Source organism: Oryza brachyantha, chromosome 4, assembly GCF_000231095.2.
Source record: "Oryza brachyantha chromosome 4, ObraRS2, whole genome shotgun sequence".
In the NCBI taxonomy this organism is placed as follows: domain Eukaryota; kingdom Viridiplantae; phylum Streptophyta; class Magnoliopsida; order Poales; family Poaceae; genus Oryza; species Oryza brachyantha.
The window spans coordinates 20851563-20874219 of NC_023166.2; the positions used below are offsets into that span (position 1 = coordinate 20851563).

The following is a 22657-nucleotide window of genomic DNA, read 5'->3' on the forward strand; positions in this document are numbered from 1 at the left end:
GTGTACTAGTACGTACGTTCGAGAAGAGGATGAAGCGAGCACGCACGCGACTCCCGTATCTGCTGGGCATCAGTGGACGGACGGCGTGGTGGTGCCAAGGACAAAGCATGGCGTCCCCATCGGGAGTAGCGGAAGTGTATCGGCAAGCGCGGTGTCGGAGCCGGGCGGGCTACCGCGACAGCAGCGGCCGACCTGACCTGCCCGGCGCGCGACCTCCTTTGCCTCTTTGCCTTTTGCCTCCTGCCTGCGCTTGCCGCGACGGCAAAAGCTGTGCGCGCATGTGCGCGATCGCTTGCGTGACGGCTGCGACGACCCGCAGCATGGGGGATGCGCGCGTGTGGGCGCCGGGTGGTGTTGGTGTGCAGCTTGACATCACTTGGCCTGGGCGGTTGAGTGCCAGGGCGGCGTCGTCGCCAAGGCCATGGCAACCTCGCCGCGCACACGCCTTGGCCCATGCGCTCGCCATGCCGCGCCGCTGACATTTTCGCGGTTCGTGCGTGCGGCCGCGGTTCGAGTGGATTTTCGGTTTCCCGTCGCTGTTCATGCCAGGATGATCTACCAAAGCAGCGTTTTTTGATACAGCTGGTTGGGTTGGCTACTTCCTCGGCTTTCCATTACCAGAACTCTGATCCAAAGAGTGCCGGATGAAATGCAGAAAATTTATAGGAATTCAGCTATATTTCTTCAATTTCAAAGAAGGCTCCAGTCATGGCTAAACTTGTAGGACAAATGGTCTTTTTCTCGCTAACGATGCAGCCGACTGCTTCAACTTTGAACGGGTGAAGTCGACAAGAGAGAGATTTTCATCACAATTTTCCTCATGGTATACAGTACGAAGCCGCAAAATTACATAGGCAGGTGAACATTTGCCACAGTTTTCCTACATTTTTACTGGATTCCACGTCTGCAAAAGGGTGCGAATTGCACAGCGTGACTATACGTGGCCTCCTTGGCACACACACAGCAATAACAACTGGTAGAAGCGTGATCAGAATCCTACCTTTGGCTGAGACACCACCCCATGTTGCACTGTACCTGTAAGACTGTATTATACAGTGATATACGAGTATAGCTACGGATGGCATACGGTAGAAACGGCTATTTACACGGCGTCTTTTCGGCGGGTCCCACCATCATGCTCCCGAGCTCCGCGTTGCGGAGGCACAGCGCCGCGCGGAACACGCCGTTGACGGCGTCGGACAGCCGGTCCAGCGGCGCCGTCAGCTCCTCCGTCCGCTTCTCCACCTCCTGCGCGGCGGCGCGCACCGCCGCCTCGTCGAGGTCGCCTTCGCTGTCGAGGACGGATGTGAGCTTGCGGACGGCCTCGTCGACGGCTTCCACCTCGCCGGCTTTGGTGGCGAGGGCGGCGAGCTGGCTGGAGACGGCGTTGAAGGCTTCGGTCCACGGGAAGTCGCCGGAGACCAGGGGAAAAACGATCTGGAGGGCGTCGCCGCAGAGGACAGCTGCCGCGGCCGCCGCTGCGAGCGAGGAGACGGCGTCGACGGCGAAGAGGACGCTCGCGGCGGAGGAGATGCGGGCGCGGGGTTGGTCGAACGGTAGGGAAGGGAGCGGCGGGGGAGGAGACGCCGGGGCGCGCTCGTCACGGTCGGCGAGCGCGGCGCGCGCGCGGCGGATCGAGGATGGCGGCGGGGACGACGACGACGAGAGGAGGTGGAGCGCGAACCGGGTGAGCAGGCGACGGCGCCGGAGCCGATCAAGGCGCGCGGTGATGGCGTTGCAGGCGTCGAGCAGCGCGACCCCCGCGTCGAGATGCGCCGCGACGGCCGCCGTGTCCCCCTCACCGGCCAGCGCAGGAACCGCGTCGGCGAGGGTGAGCGCGAGCAGATCCGCGAGCCGCGCTAGCGCAGCGAGCGGCGACGCCGGCAGCGGCAACAAGCTCCCGAGCCGCGCGGCGAGAGTGGCGCCGAAGCGGGATGACCCGGGACCACCCCCACCCGCCGGCTTCTTCTTGGACACCTTCCGGCGGTGATCCCCGCCGCCAGCGACGTGGAACGGGAGAAGCGCGTGGTACTTGTCGGTGAGGAACATCTGGCTTTGCTGTGTGGGTGGGTGGATGAATTTTCAGGTGAATCACAACTCGCAGCGGCGGAGGGGGGAGACGAGGAGAGAAGGGAGGAGGCGGGGAGAATGATATAAAGGTGGCGGTGGCGTCGCGGGTGTGAACGGAGGCGGGGCGGGCGGTGTGAAGGATGGCGACGGGGCGGGAGGCTTTTGTCTCCGGCAACAAGAATGCGTTTCCGGGAAGGGGATGGCCGGATGGGTTTGGGATTGGGAGGTGACCAGCGTGGGCCCGCCGCGTAAGACGCGTAGCCGGAACACTTCTTTCGTTTTTTTCTCGCTTCGCCTTTTCACTCCTCCACGCTTCTCTCTGTTTTTTGGTTGAGAAAAAGTTTACTCACTTTGTCTTAGAAAAGAATCAATTCTCTGTTTCCCGTGTCCAACGTGTTCATCATCCGTCTTATTTATAAAATTTTAGAAAATTAGAAAAAAAATTAGTCACACGTAAAGTACTATTTATGATTTATCTTCTAATAAAAACAAAAATATAAATCGCAAAAAAATTTAAATAAGACGAAGAGTCAAAAATTATAGGTAAAAAATAAAAATTGATTTATTTTGGGACGGAGGGAGTAAAATCTAATCGGAGTTTAGTGCTCCACTTGTCAACTTTAATACTGAGCCTAATTGTGGTTATCTGCCACATGGTTTTTGTGGGGGTAATCCCCCTCTTTTTTTTTTACTTCGAGTATGTGCGTCGCATTATCTATTTTTACCTTATACTCCTTCGTTCCAATATAAATAAATACAATTTTCACACCATAGAGTCAAATTAGTGGAAAAAAATAACTTGAATGTTTCTCATTAGATAAGAAGATTGTATGAGGTGGGGACGGATCAGGGAAGGTCCCAGTGGGTCGGGGACAAAAAAAAAATCTACTGTAAGGTAAGGTATGTATGTACGTAAAAAAACAACTCCTGTAAAAAGAAAAAAAGATGAATACTCCCTTATTAATACCCCCTGCGTTTAACAATGTAAGATTTTTAGTCTCGTCTAGATTCATATAGATGCTAATAAATCTTGATATATATATATATATATATTATATACATTTATCAATTGATAGATTTAGTTAAAGTTAAAAAGTCTTACAACATGAAACAGAGGTAGTACGTGACAATGGATTTTTGAGTAATTTTAAATTTGTATTTTTTTGATACGGTACTTTTTAAAGTATTTAAATAAATTTATAGCATTCATATTTGAACATGAGACGATTAATATGACAAATAGTACTCCACTGAAGCACTTATTGTGGAATAAATTTAAATACCAAAGATGCTCTTATTATGCAACAGATGTAGTATTATGCTGAAAATCTAAGGCTGAGAATAGATGAAACCATTGCGTTGTGACATATCCGTTCTTTTGTGGATAAAAAAAAAAATCTAAGAACAATCTCATCGAATGAATGCAGCCATAGTATGCCGCTTTATTTTCTTGTTGATAATGGGATCAACTTTTGTTTTGATCTGGTTATTGTACGACAGCACTTCATTTTCTCAGATTTGTAGACGTTCACCAAAATTCTTAACGGTTATTTTCATTAAAAAACATGTATAAAAGTTCATCATCCAACTTTTCTATTTATTTTATAGTTTGTTCATTTATACTCTTAAATAGTTTATATAATAAAATTAGGATAATATTTCAATCTCAAATATCTCCAACACCACCTAAAATGAGCACATACACGTATTAATTTCTTCTGCTATCTTGTGGGTTGGAAAGAGGAAATACGTCGACGATTAAGCTAGCAGAACATACTGGAACGTTTGGCAAGCCCTAAAGATATTTTTTTATCATAACATTATTAAGGCATTAATAACTAGACTGAGATCACTCTCTTATTACCCCCACTAATAGAGCTTTCATCTTTATGACATTTTGATGTACGACGATCTCCAGGCACTCAAGCTCGCTCCGTGCAGGTCGCGCGTTTCCACTGGGGACATTGCAACTACAACTACAAGTGCAAGCCTTGCACTCTTCTGCAGTTCACATAAGGGGTTTAGTTTGTAAATTTTTTTTGCAAAAATATCACATCAAAACTTTAAACACACATTTAAAGTATTAAATTTAGTCTAATTACAAAAGAAATTTCAGATTCCGTCGGAAACCGCGAGACGAATCTTTTAAGTCTAATTAATCCGTCATTAGCATAGGTTGGTCACTGTAGCACTTATGGCTAATCACGTCCTAATTAGACTCAAAAGATTTGTTTCACTATTTCCTCCATAACTATATAATTAGTTTTAATATTTATATATATTTAATACTTTATTTAAATATCCAAAAATTCGATACAATGTTTTTGGAAAAAAATTTGAAAACTAGACGGAGGCGAAGTTACTGTCAGATGACATATGCCGACTGACCTATGCTTATAAAAAAAGAAATGGTACGGGCCAACGGGTACGGATGGGGAGCATAATTTGTGTGTGTACATTGATCAAATAAATAAAAGATAATTTATAGATAAAACTTGTATTCCCTTCGTTTTTTTCAACGCCATTGACTTTTTGATTTACGTTTGATCCTTCGTCTTATTTAAAAATTTTGTCCAAATATACAAAATTATATATTATACTTAAATTTACTTTAGTAATAAATCAAATCATAATAAAATAGTCAATAATTATATAATTTTTTTTAATAAGATGAAGGTCAAACGTAGATAAAAAAGTCAACGACGTCAAAAAAAAATTAAAGGGAGTATGTATTTATAATGATTTAAAAGTCAATTATAAAAATTCTTAAAATCAACTCTAAAATTCAAATTTTGGTTACAGATAATAAACCAATAAGCAAAGCACGAAAGATATAAACCACATCTTTTCACTTTCGCTAATGCTTATAAGACAAAATTTGATTTCTTAATCTCATTTTATTTTTTTCTATCGGAGCTTACTTTTCGACCTTGACTTTTAGATCGCTAAGAACACGTATATAAAAGTTTTATTCACAGATTATTTTTCATTTGTAAATATGTCATTTTGTCTTTTCATTTAAAAAACCAAATAAGCACCCCCATATGCTCAACTACACTAAAATTCATATCGAGAAGTTCATAGAAAACAGTTGCAAAAATCAGAAAGAGTGATGCATTTCAAACGGAGGATCAATCGTTTAGGAAAAATGATGCCAGGCAAATGTTCTAAAAGTACCCTAGACTCCAGTGTGAACAAAACGCCCTTTTTATCGTGATTTTTTTTTGGAGTGTGTACTGTGATCATATCATGTCATTTTCTGATTTTTTCCAGACATTCTTCTTTACTTACCGTGAATGCCACACAACGAACCGTACATCACTTCTTGTAGGGAAGATATTTCCCCGTGCAACGAACCGTCTTGAAGGACTTGCTTTGCACACGTGTACAGGGTTTGCGCCGATGTTCAGTTACGCCCCCCCATCCTGCATGACGCAACGCTACAAACTGCTCACTTCTGTGTGTCATGCAAATGCAATACCGACACCATCGGATAAGCAAAAGCAAGTAGCCAATGCCAAATCGAGTATATCTTCCTTCCAAAATATAACCATCTCTAAATTTTGATATGATCTTTATTTCAAACAAAAAATATATACATTATAATAGTCTGTTTAATAGATAAATCTAATAATATTACTAGTCTTTTTAATTTCTTTTTGTTGTTGACAGTCAAAGTTCAAAACATTTCAGTTAGAATTATTATAAAAATAGTCATATTTTGCGAGGGATGGAGTACCTCTCATGTCTCCTGAGTCCTGCCTCGTGATAAACTCCTTCAAGTGGCAACTAGGTGATGGCCAAAAAAATTACCACGAAGCGGTCCAGTGCTACAGTTGCCACCACGCTAGCTTCGCTTTAGCTCCACGCATCCGAAACGGTAGGAAAGAAACGTGGGCGCCAGATACTGCCATTTTTCTGTTCGCCCATTGGCTGTTTTGAAACAAGGTTCGGCCATCGACTTTGACCTGGTGATCAAAACTTGGTCTGCACACAACATATGGATAATGAGCGATAATGATAATATGAAAAACTATTAGCCTCAAATTAAGGGTTCGTTGACGCAGACCTCATTTGAATTGACGTGTAATGTTGGTTCAGATGGCCGACTTGGCCCCCTTGATTTAAAACAAATGATTTATGTACAAGTGGGATAGGTACATCTAAAGTTTGGCATATATAAAGTATAAACTACACTAGCAATCTGGCAAGCTAGGGAATTTCAAATTAAGCCTTTCTGGATTTAAATATGGACAAAAAATGGCCTGACGCTTGAGGCAGGTAGGAACAAAATTACTAAGGCATTTCGCATGTCACATATATACCTTGACATTGGAGGAATAAAAACACAATGTGCTAGTGTGCTACTCATAGTGATCGATGAAGATAAATCAAAACTAGAAGCACGATGTAAGAACCTGCAGATCAGCACACACCCTCAGTTCTAGTTCCTGCTCGATGCTTTGATGTACTATGCCTTGAAAAGATTTCACGAACCATGAATATTTGACAATTCACAAGTCCTGTCAACAACTGTAACAACTGCAAGCCACGAGGATTTAGTGTGATAAATGGTCTGAGCATTTTAAGAACCTTTGCATAAGCGCGTTACAGGCATTAGAACGTCTAGTACAGGATATGGTATTTAGTAATTTACCAGAACAATGTCAGCATACAATTCAGGAACACCAAGATCAACAGCTATCCATATAAACTAAGGCGTGCTCCTTCCACACACTGCATCACAAAGGAAGCAAATTAGCTAAACATCACAATCAACACAGCTATTTCCTGTTTTCATTTATTTAATTAGGTAGATTACGCTAAGAGTGTTCTTATCACCTTGCATGTGCTCAAATCAATCCAGGCGGTGCCCCTACAATATCAAACTTTAAGAGAAATCTGTTGTGGCACAAAACAAAGCATCTTCCTATCACTAATCTGGTTTGGAATTTCAGCAAGGTGGAAAGCTGTTGCCGGATTGGTCTGGTCAGCTCTGAATACCAGAATCGCAAATTCAGGCTTCAGCATCGTGGGTCATACATGAGCCCACTTGGGCGACAAAAATGCCTGAAGTTCCCGCAAAAAAGGGGAGCAAATGATCGGTTTTGATTAGGTAGGGCACACTTCGAGTCCATGGTAGTGAACAAACTTATCTCTATAGACACAAAAAGGAGAAAACACCATGGTTTACAAAAAAAAAAAGGAAAAAAGAAGAAGAAAGAGAATGCTATAAATCTTAACTACTTAAAAAGGCCGTCCTCCTCCCACTTTCCCACATTGCACGAATCGCGCCTCCCCTGGAGAAAAAACCAGACAAAAGTTTCCTATCCACTCTCCAAGTCTCCATCCCAGTTGTATGGGCCTATGAAACCCATCCCCAATCATATGGTCCCATTGCAATGCATGAGCATATTACTGTTACTATAAAATCACATGAAGTATTTCTTCTGGAAGTAGCAAACCAAATGCAATGGAAGTAACATAATTTAAGTCTTAGAGAAACAGTCCTGACGGTTAGTGGGAAACACTTGGCTACTGTCTGTTTTTCTTTTGTGCAAAATATGTTATTAGTAGTTCATAACTGGGTCCCCAATCATAGATTATTTTAGTCAATTTACATATCGTCTCTTTCCATTGTGTATATTCAGAATTCAGAGAAATGTCTGATTACCTGGCACACTTTTCTCAACTTACCAACTGGCTATTGGCCTATTATTGTTCTGCCAATATTAAAATAGCAGCAAACACAATGGTAATAAAAGGTGGGCAACCTGAGCTTTAAAAAAATCACCTACATGTCAAAATAGGTGGAAGCCAGAAAAGCTCAAGGAAGAAACTGGAGGAATTTGTGGAGAACACTAAGGCTATTTTGGCGATATTTAACACAAATAGCATTAGGTTGCTGCTTTCACAAAACCAGACAACACACACACACACACACAAAGAAATGCCTCTTTCCAGCTGAATCTGATGCTAGCAAACTCAAGTACCATACATAGAATGAGCTTGCAACTGCTAGCAACCATTCAATAAATAAACTGAGAAACTAAACTCTGAACATCATGATTTTTTTTGGCAATGAACGACATACAGTATTCTGTTTAGATCAATGGACAAGGCACACTTTTAAACTTTTTGCAACACCCAAAACCCCCTACCTCGATTGTTGGCATGCACAACTTGAGATTTAAAAAGCTGCTGCTATACAAAATACCAAATATGTTAAACCAGATTCTAACTGCCACCCAGCACAAGCAACAGATGTAAGAGAGAGAAGTACACAACACAAGAAAGGAGTCTATTTAAAAGAGCACAACTAAACACATGCTAAAACACTACCCCTCCAATTGGCACCTCTTTCTCACAAACCTAAAAAGAAGAATGAATGCAAACATAAAATATGGATTAATTAGTATATCAGGACTGATTGTGAGGAATGTTGTGATTAATGATATAAACAAATTTAAACACATCAGAGGTTAATGCACGAAACACATGCTTACCTTGCATAGCATCGGTTTGTTACGAACCCAAATGGATGAACATTCCAGCGAAGTATTTAATGACAGCCAACAACAGAAGGAAAATGTTTTAAGTTTTGATATGTAGCAATGTGCAGCATTTCCATCCTCTGAAATTTATACTTAATCAGTCAAGACTGGTCATTTTCCCATCAGTGATCAGTTAGCTTTCACGTGAATAGAAAGGATACAAAGGTTTGCTGCATGTTCAACAACTTTCCCAGGGAAAAAAAAATCTAAATCTTCCATAGAATACGGAGGTGCTGATACTACCTCATTGTTGACATCGTGATATGCAGTTAGTATCTTTAGGAGAAACAAGGTGGTAGATATCCCTGATACAAACATCATCTTCTTTCAGGCTCAATTTCAACTGTTCCACAGAATAGCGAAACAGAACAGCTGATTCATGAACTCCTTTGCTTGACTGTAGCAACCTTCACTCTGTGACCTGGCATGTAAATTAATTGGTCATGACTCATGATAGTGTTAACAAAAAAATATTTGATTTCATCCACCTTGGTTTGCTGCAATCTTTATAAAATAAAACTTGAACAGAAAACTATTCCCTCCATCCTTTATAAGGATATTTTCACTTATCTACTGATCTCAACCAATCACAACCATGCATCATTTAATTTTCTCACCTACTTGACTACTTCTCCATCTCCACCAATCACAACCCTCCATCTCTCAACCTTAATCTCTCAAAAAAAAAAAAAACTCCAAGCATCCTTACATTGTTGGACAGAGGGAGTGGTCTACAATGGATGCATAATGCAGAACTTCTGGTTAAAATGAAATGTAACTGGCAGGGACATAATAATATGCATGTTTACGATGCATCTGGGGAACTGGTGGAACAAAATATCGTCCCTTTTTTTCTCTTTTGAGATTTCACCCTCTAGGAACGAATTTAAGAGAGTATGTGTATGCTTAAAGGCTGTGGTTAAGTGGTTTGTACTTTGTACACCGAAAAAGAAAATGAAACCAAGTATTTAGGGAAACAGATGATTTTACAAGTAAACCAAAATGAAATTATGCATGAATTAGTGAATAACAGCATAACAGGAACTGCCCATGTGCTCTTGGGATCATTGGAACGGGACTACAAATCTACAATGCATGTGCGCATGCTTCTATTGTAGTATTCCCAATGTGCCACGCACATCATTGGAACTTGGGACTGTTGGACAACGTCTTTCACTGGAATATCAATAAGGATAATGAACAAAAGACTATACAATATATACTGACACACTACATTGCTAACCAGAACGAGTAAGGCTTAAGATAATAGAAGAAAACTTTCTGGCCTCCATATAGAATGAGTAAAGCTATCTAGATAGAAATGTTTTCAGTTGTTTCACTGATCTATTTAGAATTTTCAGATCCACTGACGACGTAAACATTTCTTGCCGGATGAAACTTGCACCCGTTTGGATGGACTATGAGGAAACATCAACACTGGCAAGCTTCTGTCGTAGCTTTTCTAGGCGAGCCTGAACAAGGGGGAGAATGTCAGTATAAATTTCACAGTGCTATGTTGATTGGTTATAACTGCAATACTGCAATTGCAGTGCATATGTGATGCAGACACATAAAACACTAACCCTGAATGACTTGGTCCGGCGAATGGATGGATCAAGGTCCAAGGCATCAGCATAAGCATCCTCTGCAGCTCGGTACTCTTCCATTGCAAATAGAGCATCCCCTCGTGACAAGTGAGCCTGCACAGGCACAGCTCGTTTGGTTTGTAGCAATCAAGCTTATCGCTAGGCTATGGATGAGTAGTACGGAATATCATGAACAAGACCATGAGTTAAATTTACATGGCAAGTTGTACCTGGGGAAATTTTGGAGCTATCTTTGTTGCTTCCTCAGCGTCAGCAAGCGCACCAGTGACATTCCCCATTGACAATCTCGCCTTAGACCTGCACATTAAGCATCAATCACTCATTTCAGTTCACGGAAACTCTAATTGTTACTTCCCGATAGACCAAGGAAAGCAATTCCTCCTAAGAGATAAGTATCACATTCGAAATTAAGTGAGAACTACATTGTAGACTCTCAGTCGCAAACACTTGTTCTCAAATCAAAACCAAAACTACAGAACAGACCTGCTTCTATACACTAAGTGTAGGCCACCACAAGCATTCATCTGGATAGCCTACAATGCATGCAGGTAGCAAGTTAGAATTTGGAACACATATAGACAGGGTGCAGCTTCGTCAATGGAGTACCATTTTGAAGCGAAGGCAAAATATATATTGCTTGTAAGAATGGAAAGGCGCCTCCCCGTACAGACCTCAGTCAAGAGGGCTTCCGCTTCGGCGGCATCACCCTTCTCGATGGCGGCCTCCGCCTTCTCCCGCGCCGCGAGGGCAGCGAGCCCCGCGGCGGCGTCGAATTCGGAGGCGCCGAGCAGGTGCTCCAGGAGATGCGCCGCGCGCGCCGCGGTGCCCACGTGGCCGAATACCGCGGCACCGCCGCCGGAGACGGAGGCGCCGATGTTGGGTCCCGCCCCGCAGCGGCCGAGGCACCCGCAGGAGGACACGTCGACGCGCGGCGGCGCGAGGCCCTCGAGCGCCGCCAGGACCTCGCGCCCGCCCTGGCGCGCGCAAGTGCGGTTGGTGCAGACCCGAATCTCTACCGCTTCCCCTGAAGCTCTCGGCGTCGCGGGCCTCCGGTGCCGAGGCGGTCGGCGCGGGGAGGCGAGGGAGCAGGGGATGGCGGTTGCTCCCGCTGCCGCCATCGCCGCCGACGAACTGATGAGTCGGGGACACGGAGGAGATTTTTTTTTAATTTTCTACTGCCTCCGAAATATGATCGTTTTTAAGCTACTAGATACAATATTTTAACTCTTCGTTTTATTTAAAAATTTTTTACGTTTAATATTTTTATTATTATTAGATTATTAAATATAAATAGTATTTTATACTAAGTAATTTTTTAAATTTTTTTACAATAAGACGAATAATCAAAGTATTGGGCACAAAAATCGAAAAATAACATTATTATGAGACGGATGTAGTAAACATTTTTAATAGATAATTTTATTATAAATCTTGAAGAAAATATTTTCACCGTATGAACTTTTTGATAACGTCAGGATTAGCGGCGTGTTAAGAGTCAAGACAAGACTTCACCTAAACTCGTTAGCTGGTCACACAACTTACAATGACGTGGCACGATTAGCATTGGGCATTGGTGACGTGGTCAAAAAGTTGAAAATATTTTCTTCGAGATTTAATAATAAAATTATATATTAAATAAATCTTAAAATAAAATGGAGTCCGTAATAATATGCTTTTCTAAGGGTTTCTTTTGTAATTTTCCGCGCTCTTTTCCCGTGTGCTAACGATAGTTATCCACGGGCCAACAGAATATTCGGATCGCGATCCATGTGTTAGGTGGGCCATGTGGACTTTTCGAAGCCTCGCTGAAGAGACCCCAAATTTGACGGCCCAAAACGTGGTAATGGAGGACGTGCGGCCCATGATAGTTGGGCCCATTATACCGCAAATTGGCCCAACACGGCAACACCTAGCCATTCGGACGCGTGGACATCGCGGGGCGACAGAATCAGCTCGGCGGCGGCGACGACGGAGGATCACCTTGGATCCCGGAGGCCGGAGCCGGAGGCAACGAAGATCCATCCCTGCTCTTCCCTTGCGATTCAGCGATTCGACCAAGCGGCGACGGCGAGGTACGCTACGCGCGTGCGGACCCCCTTCCCCTTCAAGGTCGCAACGACGCCTCGACGTAGACGGTGTTCCTAGGATCTAGCTTGCTTGATTTTTCTATCACTCGTTGATCTGCTCGCTTGATTGGTTGGTCGTTGGTTACCTGCTAATATCTTGGTGCGTTGGTGCCTAAGGATTGGCGATTCCTGCACATCCATTTGTGTTGACTCGCTGGTGCTAGGAGTGATGCTCTCTAGCTGTTCGATGAAATGCGTTGTAAAAGCTCCCTTTCACGCCAATATATCTATCAACATTTATTCCCATCCTCTTTGCTAATACACGTTTCAGCATCAATTTGGATGCAATAGGATCATTGAATCATTAGCTTAATGGTCAATGGCATATTGGCATGATGATTTACCTTGCAAAGTATTGAACAAGATTGCATTTGGCTTAACGGTTCGTTGTTCTTGCCAATTTCTTCTGGGTTTTTAGAGCCATGCAAGGGGCGCGTGTTAATCTGAAGGGGTGGCAACAGGCAGCTGTTGCATTCGGTTCTGCATTTGGGGCCTTACTTGACCCTAGAAGAGCTGATCTGATAGCTGCTCTTGGGGAGACTACTGGGAAGCCAGCATTTCAGCGTGTGATGCAGCGGATGAGGAACAGTGCTGAAGGCAGGGTAAACTCATACGACCCTCCGTTGTCTAAAAGGATATATGTTTATGCATTCATTGTTGTCCTAGACCATCTCTTTATATCCTTTATTACTAGCATATCTGTAAATCATATGCACATATAATCAGCTACTCATAAATGTCAACAACTGTATACTGATGATTCTATAAAAATACTAGATTGGTTGCGAGTAGTGTTTTCCTTTTTACTTGGTTGTTTCAGGGAGTGAGGCAGTTCAGAAATGGAATTAAGGTGTGGGTCTTCTAGCGAACCATTTTTCGTAAAGTGTATACTTTTGCTTCTAATTCTTAATGTTTTGGACTTCTATCCGAAGTATGTTCCTTGTTTGGCTGCAGTGCAATTACCCATTTTTTGAATAGCAGATTTTGAATTGGTAATTCTATATTTTGGTGCAATTTTTCTTCTTGTAACACCTCTGCCGTGAAATTTACGAATACATAGCAACAGGTGCCAACTGAGAATGTGTATCCAACTCTGTGGACTTCTCCTCCAATTGACTCAACTAATTCTACTATAACTTATTCCTACAGGATGTTCTCCTGGAGCGTCCTCGAGTTATATCCACTCAGGTTTCTCATGCTTGGGACATGCCTCAGAACACATTTGGTGCAGCATATGCTCAGTTTATGGGATCAAGGAACTTCTCACCAGATGACCGCCCACCAGTTCGTTTCATGGATACAGATGAGCTTGCGTATGTTGCGACCCGTGCCCGTGAGGTCCATGACTTTTGGCATGTGCTGTTCGGTCTTCCTACAAACCTGATTGGAGAGACTGCCCTTAAGGTCATTGAGTTTGAGCAGATGTTCCTTCCTATGTGCATGCTTTCAGTTGTTGGGGGCTCTGCTAGATTCAATGAGAAACAAAGGACACTGTTTTTCCAGCATTATTTCCCATGGGCTACAAAAGCAGGTCTTAAGTGCACAGATCTTATGTCTGTTTACTATGAGAAGCATTTTCATGAAGATTTGGAGGAATTGAGGAGGAGCTGGGGAATTATACCATGCCCTGATCCCAAAAAGAGCAGTCTTTAGACTTTTAGGCTAGTACAATTTGCATCGAAGATGTCTGAACTAACTATGTTAGCAGTAGCTCTTTCCTTTGAAGAATAATAGCAGAAGTTATGGTATTGATACCTCACTGTAACTTAGCATGGCAATGAAGCATGCATTGTTGATATTTCCTGTATCAAGAGTTGAAAAGTTATGTTTGTTCACGCCTTCTTCAGCTTTAAGATGTTTACATGAATGGCATCCTTTTTCTTTTCGAATAGAGGGCGATTGTTTGGGGGGTTTTATGAAAAAAACCAAATGATATATTTGCAAATGAAAAATAATTTATAAATAAATTTTTTATATATGTATTTTTAACGAAAAGCTAATGCTGAAAAAAAAATTAGTGAAAAAACTCCTAAAATCTACTTCAAGTTTAATGTTAGAAAATTTAAAATTTGGTTTATAACTATAGACAGAAACGATTCATATCAGACAGTCAGAGCACTGCATAACTTTGTGTGGCTCATTTTCGCTGGGCCTGCACTAGCAAGAGCCCGTTTGAACGGAGCTGGTGCAATGTACACTGTCCTTAACAAGAGAGAATTGCGGTTTGGTGCGTATCCTTAAACTAGTATATGTCTCTTAACAAGTAAAATGTCACGTAGGATTGCAATGTGAAGGGAGGAGAGGGAAGAGGAGCCACCCAGAAGTAAACAGCTGATCGAGCTGAGAAAAAATGGCAAATGGTGCCAGGTACTGTACATCCAAAAGCTGCACTGTAATTATGAGACCAAATCAATTATGAGATCAAATCACCTTAAGTGTCTGTTTAGTTCACGAAAAAATTAGGTTAAATATATATTTGATCGGATATTGAAGTACTATTTTGGTTACTAATTAAAAGATGTTAGAAAACCACGAGATAATTTTTTAAGCCTAATTATTTCGCCATCAGCACATGTAAGTACTGTATTAGTTATGGCTAATTATAGGCCCAAAAGGTTCGTCTCACATATTTCTTTCAAACTGTACAATTAGTTATTTTTTAAAATTATATTTAATACTCTATACTGTGTTTTGTGAAACTAAACATGCCCAGTTACAGAAAAAGAATACAAGAAAGAAAATCATGCAGCAAAGAGACAGCGGTGAACAAAAATAATTTACATCCCCTGTCAATCTTGCTCCTCCTCATCTCTCTCTATCTTACGCACAGCAAACACAAAACACCAAATGGAAAATCAAAAGGGGGCTCAATTAATGCACTGGATCATCAACTTTACAAGTGAAAATTAAGGCAAGCTATGTGGTGGCAGTCTTAATTGACCAAAAGAAGAAGAAGAAGAAGAAGAATAGTGTTACTGCTTGATCCATTAACACAGTCTAGGCAAGCCTCTGCCGCCGGTCTGGTGGCAGGAGGAGGCGGCGGCGGCGGCGAGCGACGACGACCTGCCGCCCTTGGCCATCTTGGACATCTGCCCTCGCATCTCCTTGCACGCTCTCTCCAGCTCCACCACCCGGTTCTGCATCTTCTGCAGGTTCAGCTTGAGCAGCTCCTTCTCGTCCATGGAGTCCAGGTCCACGCTTCTGGCGCGCCCGCCGCCGCCGCCGACGACGACCTTCCTCGGCGTCTGTGACGGGTCAGGCCTGCCACCGGCGCCCTTCGCAACGGCGGCGGCGGGCCTGATCTGGAGCTTTGACTGCTGCGAGCCCAACGCTTGCACGGCGATCCCCGGCGGGATCCTCCGGTTCTTGGCTAGATCCTTGCACGCCTCCAATGTCAGTTTCTCGTAGTTGAGGCACCGGCACAGCGTCGTCCGCTCCTCGATGGTCAGCGTCGGGTGAGACTGCACGTAAGCATGCAAGAAATTCAGTTAATTTGCAGAAAATTCAGCTAAGTTTCATCAGCAGCATTCAGTTATTTAATCTGCAGAAAATTCAGCAAAGTTTCGTTAGCAAAACACCAGTTCAAACATATTGGTCAATGGTAAATGCTGCATTTTACTCGCTGTTAATTTGAGCACAATTAATCAAGCTTGATCATGCATGCAGCTAATCACATTACATAATGTCAAGGAGCAGCACGAAAAGAAGAGATGTGCATCGCAGACAGAATTAAAGAATTGTTTAGCTCCTTTTGCGCGCGGGTTACCACGCATGGGAGAAAGGCAGTGGATGCGATGGAGAACAGAAAGCACAAACATGTAGGAGAGGAGAGGAATGTGATAAAGAATGGCCATTTGCACATAGAAAGCACCAAAGCCAGGATAAAGGCAAAATCTGGGCAGACCGGGCATTTGTTAAAGCTTCCCTAGGTTTCATTGCTGATAAACAATTTGGCGAGATCTCAGTAGCAAAATGATCAGTTGGCCAAGACGAATGGTCACCAATGTTTATGGGCTAACGACAGTATCATGGATCAAAAGTGCAACGCAAACATGGAAAAAGGTTAAAGTTTACGTCTGCATGCATGCAAATAAAGCTTGAAACAGCTATGTCAGAAAAAGTAGCTGTGTCTACACTATAGAGTTGCCAACTCTGCAACTGTGAAGAAACAAGGGCCACAGGAAAAAGTGTGATACAGATGTGAGAAATGCTGCAAACAATTCCTGAGGTTAACTATGTGATTAATACATTGTAAGTTTCAGTAAGTTGAATTGATTGATTTTATGATTTTGAAACAAGTTGTCATTTTTGTTGAAATAGGATCAAACTTCTGTGGTTAGGACAGTGGTAGGACAGGAATGTTTTGTGGCCTGATAAGGTTTCAGATCTGAGGAACCAAAAGCTCTCACTGCATAGTGCAAAAGGGTTAAAAGGCAAATGGAGATTGGAGAAATAAATTGTTTTACCCATAATACAATGTACTGGGCGATATGTGTGTCCATCATTAGTGTCCCATGATAGTACTATCAAACTATACTCAATGCTTTGTAAAAGACCAGACAAGAACAGCCACCAGCATATTGGGAACACATTTATGAAGTGCCTAAGAAAAAGAAAAACTAGTTTTGCAACGAAGTTGTTACAGAACAAAAAGAGAGAAATGTAAAACCCTGGAGGAATAGCATGTCCGTGGCAAAAGTTCGAATAACTGTATGGACGATAAGACTGAAATGTTAATATCTAGCCATAAGCCTGTTATTAATCTCAGCACAGCAAAATAGCACTACCTAATTTCCTAAATCCCGAATTATTGACCTTATCACAGTTCTCCCCAGTGTTAATCAACATTCCAACTTCCTATTGGAGTACTAGTACTTCGGAAACTCATCAGTCATCATGGCCCCAATCATAATGTGAGAGAATGCTCCTATTCACTGTCAGGTGAAAATCCCGGTGCCCAAAACTGCCTACAGCATGTCACCACCCAGTCATGATCAATCAATCACGAAGTCAGAAGCTCAGAGCAGAGCAGGTAAACCTCAGAATCCAGCTAATAGGTACTCCTACAGAGTGAATACAGGATTCGTGTCGAATTTTCCATAATATAAATTTGGATGCTTTACCTAACAACCAAAATGCCATTTGTCCCATGCACAACGGTAGATTTTATCTTAGCATGCGGAATTTTACTAGTTCCACTAACCAGAGACTAGAATGGTACTGCCCCTATCATTAGCCACTCAATAGCATCAACCTTTTCAACAGCCTATCAATCATGTTACCAATCATGAACTAAAATAGTTGAACAGTCTTAACAGTTGCTACGATGAAATTTAACATTTTATTTCACTTGAGAAAATTAATTTCACACACTACTACTGAAAGATTGTTTTTTTCCCTGAAAAGTATGAACTCCATTTCATATATGGTGATATCTTAATTACCTCAAGGTAGATGTCCAATGCCCTGTATACTCCGTCGTAGCATTCCCGCGCCGAGTCCGGCAGGCTCTCGGCGACGGCGAGGAACTTGGACACCCTCAGGCCATGGTCCGGCGAGATCTCACCGAGGTACTTGTCGACAAGCCTACCCACTTTCCTCATCCGCTGCGACGGCAAGTCGGCCTCCTCCTCGGAGCTCACGAAAACCCTGACCAGCCGCATGACCAGATTCACGTCGTACACGCCGCCGTCGTCGCCAGAGACGAGGAGGTCGTCGAGCGTGGCCTGGTCCAGCATCAGGCCCATGAGCCTCTCGAGCTTGTGCCTGCACTCCTTGCTCAGCCCCACCGCCGACACGATCCTCAGCACCCAGAAGAGGCCCCGGCACGAGAACGCGGTGCCCCCGACGAGCGCCACGCCGTGCACGGCCGTGTCGGCGAGGCCGGCGAGGCCGCCGCCCTCCTTGCACAGCGCCGGCCTCCGCGTGGCGGCGCGGAGATAATGCAGCAGGAAGCGCGTCAGGATCAGGTTCTTGTTCTCGATGCCGTAGCAGCCGAGCACTCTCATCACCTTTTCGATGGTCTGCGGGCACAGCGACGTCATGTCGTCGAACCACCACTCCCTGGCGAAGCACGGCTTCATCGAATCCGGCGTCTTTGTGGACGACGACCGCCCGAAGCCCAGCGTGTCCGGCGACGAGGAGCACGACGACGACGAGCGGTTCGGCGTACCCACGGCCGCGGCGGCGACAGGCGTCTCCGGATTGGCGGTGATCTTGGAGAACAGCGCGGAGATGAGCTTCTCGAGGAGACCGGAGGCGTCGGCCGCGGCCGCAAAGGGCTCGCAGCTCTTGACGGCGGTGAGCACGTCGGCCCAGGTCCAGTAGTAGAGCCCGTCCACGAAGGCCTCTGCTTGGGTCAGGAGGTTGCAGGTGCACGCCTCATCGGTCATCTCCAAGTACACGGCGGCGCAGTGCAGGACTGGGAGGTTGGACGGGCAGAGCGGGACGCGGCCATTGCTGTAGCAGAACCGGGCCACGAGCTCGAACCCCTCGGCGCCGCCTGGGAAGTCCGTGAGCTTCACGGACAAGGCCTCCACTCGGCTCGTCTTCTTCTTCCTCCTCTCATGCGTTACCATTGTCCTCAACCTCCCCGAAAATGCACACATGACGCTCTGTATGTATATGAAACAACGTCAATTGCTGTGATTTGATTAGCAGCAAGAAAAGATGATTCCTTAATTCGCAGGGCACACGTACCTGATGAAGAAGAAGCGTGTGATGGCCATTGATGTGCACCTTGAGGTCGCAGAGCTCATTCATGGCTCTCTCTCGAGAGAGAAAGGGAGAGAGAGAAATGGAGGCGATGGCACTGAAGAGAACGGAGTATAATAGTATCTAGGAGCAGGTGAGAATTGGGAAGATTTGCTTCACTCGCTTGGTTGCTGCCTCAGTTCAGTCGCTTGGGACCTCAAGGCAGATACAGTCACAGCTCACAAGCTAACAGTGTAGAGTAGTACTACATTACATGAGTGCATGTGTCCTGTGAAGAGATATGGAAGTTGGAGGAGCACCTCATGATCCCTGAGAAGAAAACAAAAACAAGTTTTGGTCTGGGTAGGCAACAGGTTCTCTGAACTCTCCACTCTTCAATGCTGCCCTGATGGGCTCTGCATGCAGTTCAAAGAATGAAGGGAAAAAAGGACCCCTGCCTTCAAAAGGCACTAGAGCAAACAAACAAAAACATCCCTTGTTCTGTTCCAAAACAGAGAGATCTCATCTAAAATATAGAAAAAAAGAGAAGAAAGAAACAGAGGGACAGAGAGATCTTGATCATAGCAAATATGGATTGAGCGTTTGCACTGCTCAAGGAAATGATTCAGCAAATGGATGCTAGATTGCTAGTGCGCCTGGCTGGAGTTGATTGGCAACATGTCACCAACTTGACATCAGAGCACGCAACAAACTGTAGCCATGCAACCTTCTCATGTACTGTTACTCTAGTTCATGTTGGGACTAGCAATACCAATTGACAGTCGAAGTGCAGTAAAAATTCTGTGGCTAGGCAAGGACCAGCATTTTGCAGGATGAAAAATGAACTAGCTGTTACATGAGTTATCTTTATCTTTTTGCTCCCTAGCTAATCCCTATAGCCTAACACAGACATTCTATGGCTATAGCAGAGTTGAAAATTCTGTGCTGAAAAACAAGCTTAGAGTGTTAAGGACACATGGCCCCTCCAATGTAATAAATTAATTAATCACTCTCTGTGTGTGTGAGAGAGATAGAGAGAGAGAGAGAGAGGCCGTGACATTTGTTCAGGCATGTGTGCTCTGTCAGGAGCTGGTGCAATTGCAATGGCTCTAGTGCTCCAAAAACTTATTATGCCAGGGTTGTCATATTGGCAATTTGATATGGCTTAGGCTACTCAAGGTTTTGGTATTGTCTTCCCCCTAAGAAGTGGGCTTTGGAGTTTTACTGGTGCTCACAGTCACAGGCTTATCATATTCCATGTGGGAGTTGGAGAGGAGCCTCCTTTCATGCTTAAATTATGTGTGACCTAAAGTGTTCATCATATCAAAAGATGAGGAGGATGGAGTATGGACCATTGCTACTACCTTTTTTGGTGACATATTAATGGACGTAGCTCAAGAACCTTCAAACAAGAAGAAGAACAAACATGCAAAACAACATCTTCTAGTTCAGGCTGAGCTGTCGACTGCCCATACTAATAGAAGAAAGCATGGGAAGATTTGCCAAGAGTTTAGCTGTTCATGTTCAGATGTTTAGGATCTCTAATATCAGGTTAGCCGATATAGTGATCTAAATACATGAGCTAACTAAGAGACAAATCAATTGAAAGGTAGGTACAGAATAGTCCACTATTATAATCTTATCGACAGAAATTCAGAGGGTCAGGACGAATACCGTGATAATATATTGCTGCAGATGCATCCAAGCTTAGCACGGCGAGAACAGCAGGGAGCAGCGGTACGTACGACTAGCTAAGGAATCCGCTCACAAGTGCCAGAGAAATGCCACTCGTGTTAGTTTATCATCAGGCGCGAAGCAACTCCAACATGTGCAGTGTTAATACCACCATCAAGTACATCCAATGTGGTTACTGTAGAAATCAACCACCTAGGGAGTAGAAGAGTATGGTCAGTTCGTGCTTGATCAGACAAAACCTGGCCCTGAATTAGTTTTGACTGTTTCGGACCAGGAGAGTATATATTGAATTGAACACCTCATTCGAGGAATTCAAATTCGACGCATTTACATAAAAATTAAAAATTTAAATACACCGAGTTAACACATCAAAGACATGGTACTCACAGTTTTGGTTGGCCTATCTTTTAGCTGACCTGACTAAAAAACATACTCCTTCCATTTCATAATGTAAGATATTTGAGTTTTTTGGTTATAATGTTTAACGATTCGTCTTATTTAAAAATATAGAAATATTATTTATTTTGTTTGTGACTTACTTTATTATTAAAAGAGCTTTAAGCATGACTTGTAATTTTTTATATTTGTACCAAAATTTTTGAATAAGACGAATGGTCAAACGTTGCAACCAAAAAAATCAAATATCTTATATTATGAAACGGAGATAATACTATTTTGCTACTGTGGCAACTGTTTTTTTGGTGTCTCGAGAAGTAAATCTACAATCAATAGCAATCGATATCAAGAACAGTAGCAGCATCAGAAAATTGGTAACTAGTGACCTGTATGAAGACAGGTATATATATACATATGCCTAACAGATATCCACATTTCACGGCAATTATTCCCGTGGATTGATCACGGGAGAGGCGTTTGGGAGACAGCCATAGGTTGGCAAATGGCTAAAATATGGTTTTGGGGAGTGGAGATGAATGTTCTTTTGGTGTCCACTCGCCAACTGAATTGGATAAGCGATTGATTCCCTTTCCCGCGACGCCACGGCATCATCTGCCAGTGTGGCTCACGAGTGCAAGAGAGATCAAAGATGATAGAGAAATGCCGTACTCTACAGCCACTTTTTTCCTCTCATTACCATTAATTCAGTTAATTGCTAGCTATTTGATGTTTTTTGTGGATGCTTGGCTAGCGAGGAAAAAAAACTTACATTGTTCAGACTTCAGAGTTGATGCTGAAAATTCTGAAATTTGAAGACAACCTGGGCAGATTATAGTTGTTTCTGGATCCGAGAGACAGTTTAATTATAAGATTCTCCCCTGCATTTGAAGATTCAGTCCCGAAATACATGAACACCAACGTTTGAGAAGGCAAGTGAACTACATGCATGCAGGAGAAAGCAAAGCCGCCATGTACGCATGAGAAGATGAAAACGAGGAAGGGGTTCACCTCACGAGGTAAACGAGATCTGCCCGCGCCAGCCTGCGAGAGGAATGGCGACGGCCTCCCGGGTCTGCAGGTCGCGCGCGTCGCGACGCCGGCAGGCGGCAGGCGCCCCTCGTGCTCGTGCCCGCGTAAACCAAGTCACGGATCCGCCCCCACGCCGCGGCCGGCCGATCAGTCCAACGCCACGACGCGCGCCGCGCCGTCGTGATGTGCGCACGCACGGCACGCGTGTCTTTGCGTCGCCATCCTCTCGCCGACGCCACGGCCGCCGGCCGCCCGCCGGTCTCGCCGCTTCACACGCACTGGAACCCCGAATCTGGAACCCCAACCAAACTCGGAATCAGCGGCGAGGCCCATCTCGTCGTCAGATGGGCTGATGGCCCAAGAACGATGCGGCCTGCGTGCCTGCTCAGTTGGGCCAGAGAAGAGGAGGCGGCCCACGTCGACTCGCCGACCATTCCCCGCGGCGGCATCGCCTCCTCCCTCCGCGTCGCCGCCGCCGTCTCGACGA

At 44.1% G+C, this 22657-nt stretch overlaps 4 protein-coding genes and 1 long non-coding RNA gene across 5 annotated transcripts; 1 reads left to right on the plus strand and 4 right to left on the minus strand.

Moving 5' to 3' along the window:
- Positions 1 to 800: 800 nt before the first annotated feature.
- Positions 801 to 2254, minus strand: LOC102702006 (protein BPS1, chloroplastic-like). The gene has a single exon (XM_015836127.2). The coding sequence runs from the start codon at positions 2047 to 2049 to the stop codon at positions 1099 to 1101; it is 951 nt and encodes a 316-aa protein (XP_015691613.2). The 5' UTR covers positions 2050 to 2254; the 3' UTR covers positions 801 to 1098.
- A 2934-nt stretch (positions 2255 to 5188) lies between these two features.
- LOC121054307 lies at positions 5189 to 8530 on the minus strand. Its single transcript, XR_005811710.1, has 5 exons — positions 6913 to 8530; positions 6728 to 6807; positions 6489 to 6612; positions 5810 to 6057; positions 5189 to 5495 (listed from the first exon to the last, which is right to left on the minus strand). It is a non-coding gene; the product is annotated as an uncharacterized LOC121054307 (long non-coding RNA).
- Positions 8531 to 9659: 1129 nt separating this feature from the next.
- On the minus strand, positions 9660 to 11420 carry LOC102702283 (small glutamine-rich tetratricopeptide repeat-containing protein 2). Its single transcript, XM_006653806.3, has 5 exons — positions 10903 to 11420; positions 10715 to 10764; positions 10441 to 10528; positions 10208 to 10324; positions 9660 to 10096 (listed from the first exon to the last, which is right to left on the minus strand). The coding sequence occupies exons 1-5, from the start codon at positions 11347 to 11349 to the stop codon at positions 10043 to 10045; spliced, it is 756 nt and encodes a 251-aa protein (XP_006653869.3). The 5' UTR covers positions 11350 to 11420; the 3' UTR covers positions 9660 to 10042.
- Positions 11421 to 12155: 735 nt separating this feature from the next.
- On the plus strand, positions 12156 to 14223 carry LOC102715297 (ubiquinone biosynthesis protein COQ4 homolog, mitochondrial). The gene is made up of 3 exons (XM_006652953.3): positions 12156 to 12303; positions 12776 to 12959; positions 13507 to 14223. The coding sequence occupies exons 2-3, from the start codon at positions 12780 to 12782 to the stop codon at positions 14008 to 14010; spliced, it is 684 nt and encodes a 227-aa protein (XP_006653016.1). The 5' UTR covers positions 12156 to 12303; positions 12776 to 12779; the 3' UTR covers positions 14011 to 14223.
- Positions 14224 to 15040: 817 nt separating this feature from the next.
- On the minus strand, positions 15041 to 22411 carry LOC102715574 (BTB/POZ domain-containing protein At3g19850). Its single transcript, XM_040523735.1, has 6 exons — positions 22150 to 22411; positions 21911 to 22019; positions 20725 to 20937; positions 19057 to 19380; positions 17802 to 18971; positions 15041 to 15818 (listed from the first exon to the last, which is right to left on the minus strand). Exons 4-6 carry the CDS (start codon positions 19117 to 19119, stop codon positions 15345 to 15347), a joined length of 1707 nt encoding a protein of 568 aa, XP_040379669.1. The 5' UTR covers positions 19120 to 19380; positions 20725 to 20937; positions 21911 to 22019; positions 22150 to 22411; the 3' UTR covers positions 15041 to 15344.
- Between the last annotated feature and the right edge of the window lie 246 nt (positions 22412 to 22657).

Coding starts and splice junctions, on each gene's coding strand:
- LOC102702006 (XM_015836127.2), bottom strand. CDS start 2,049: ATGTTCCTCACCGACAAGTACCACGCGCTTCTCCCGTTCCACGTCGCT.
- LOC102702283 (XM_006653806.3), bottom strand. CDS start 11,349: ATGGCGGCAGCGGGAGCAACCGCCATCCCCTGCTCCCTCGCCTCCCCG. Junction 10,765..10,902: donor CGGAAGCCCTCTTGACTGAG/GTCTGTACGGGG, acceptor CATGCATTGTAG/GCTATCCAGATGAATGCTTG. Junction 10,529..10,714: donor CACTTAGTGTATAGAAGCAG/GTCTGTTCTGTA, acceptor CTTAATGTGCAG/GTCTAAGGCGAGATTGTCAA.
- LOC102715297 (XM_006652953.3), top strand. CDS start 12,780: ATGCAAGGGGCGCGTGTTAATCTGAAGGGGTGGCAACAGGCAGCTGTT. Junction 12,960..13,506: donor GGAACAGTGCTGAAGGCAGG/GTAAACTCATAC, acceptor TTATTCCTACAG/GATGTTCTCCTGGAGCGTCC.
- LOC102715574 (XM_040523735.1), bottom strand. CDS start 19,119: ATGAATGAGCTCTGCGACCTCAAGGTGCACATCAATGGCCATCACACG. Junction 18,972..19,056: donor ACACGCTTCTTCTTCATCAG/GTACGTGTGCCC, acceptor ATATACATACAG/AGCGTCATGTGTGCATTTTC. Junction 15,819..17,801: donor CATTGGACATCTACCTTGAG/GTAATTAAGATA, acceptor GCTTACGTGCAG/TCTCACCCGACGCTGACCAT.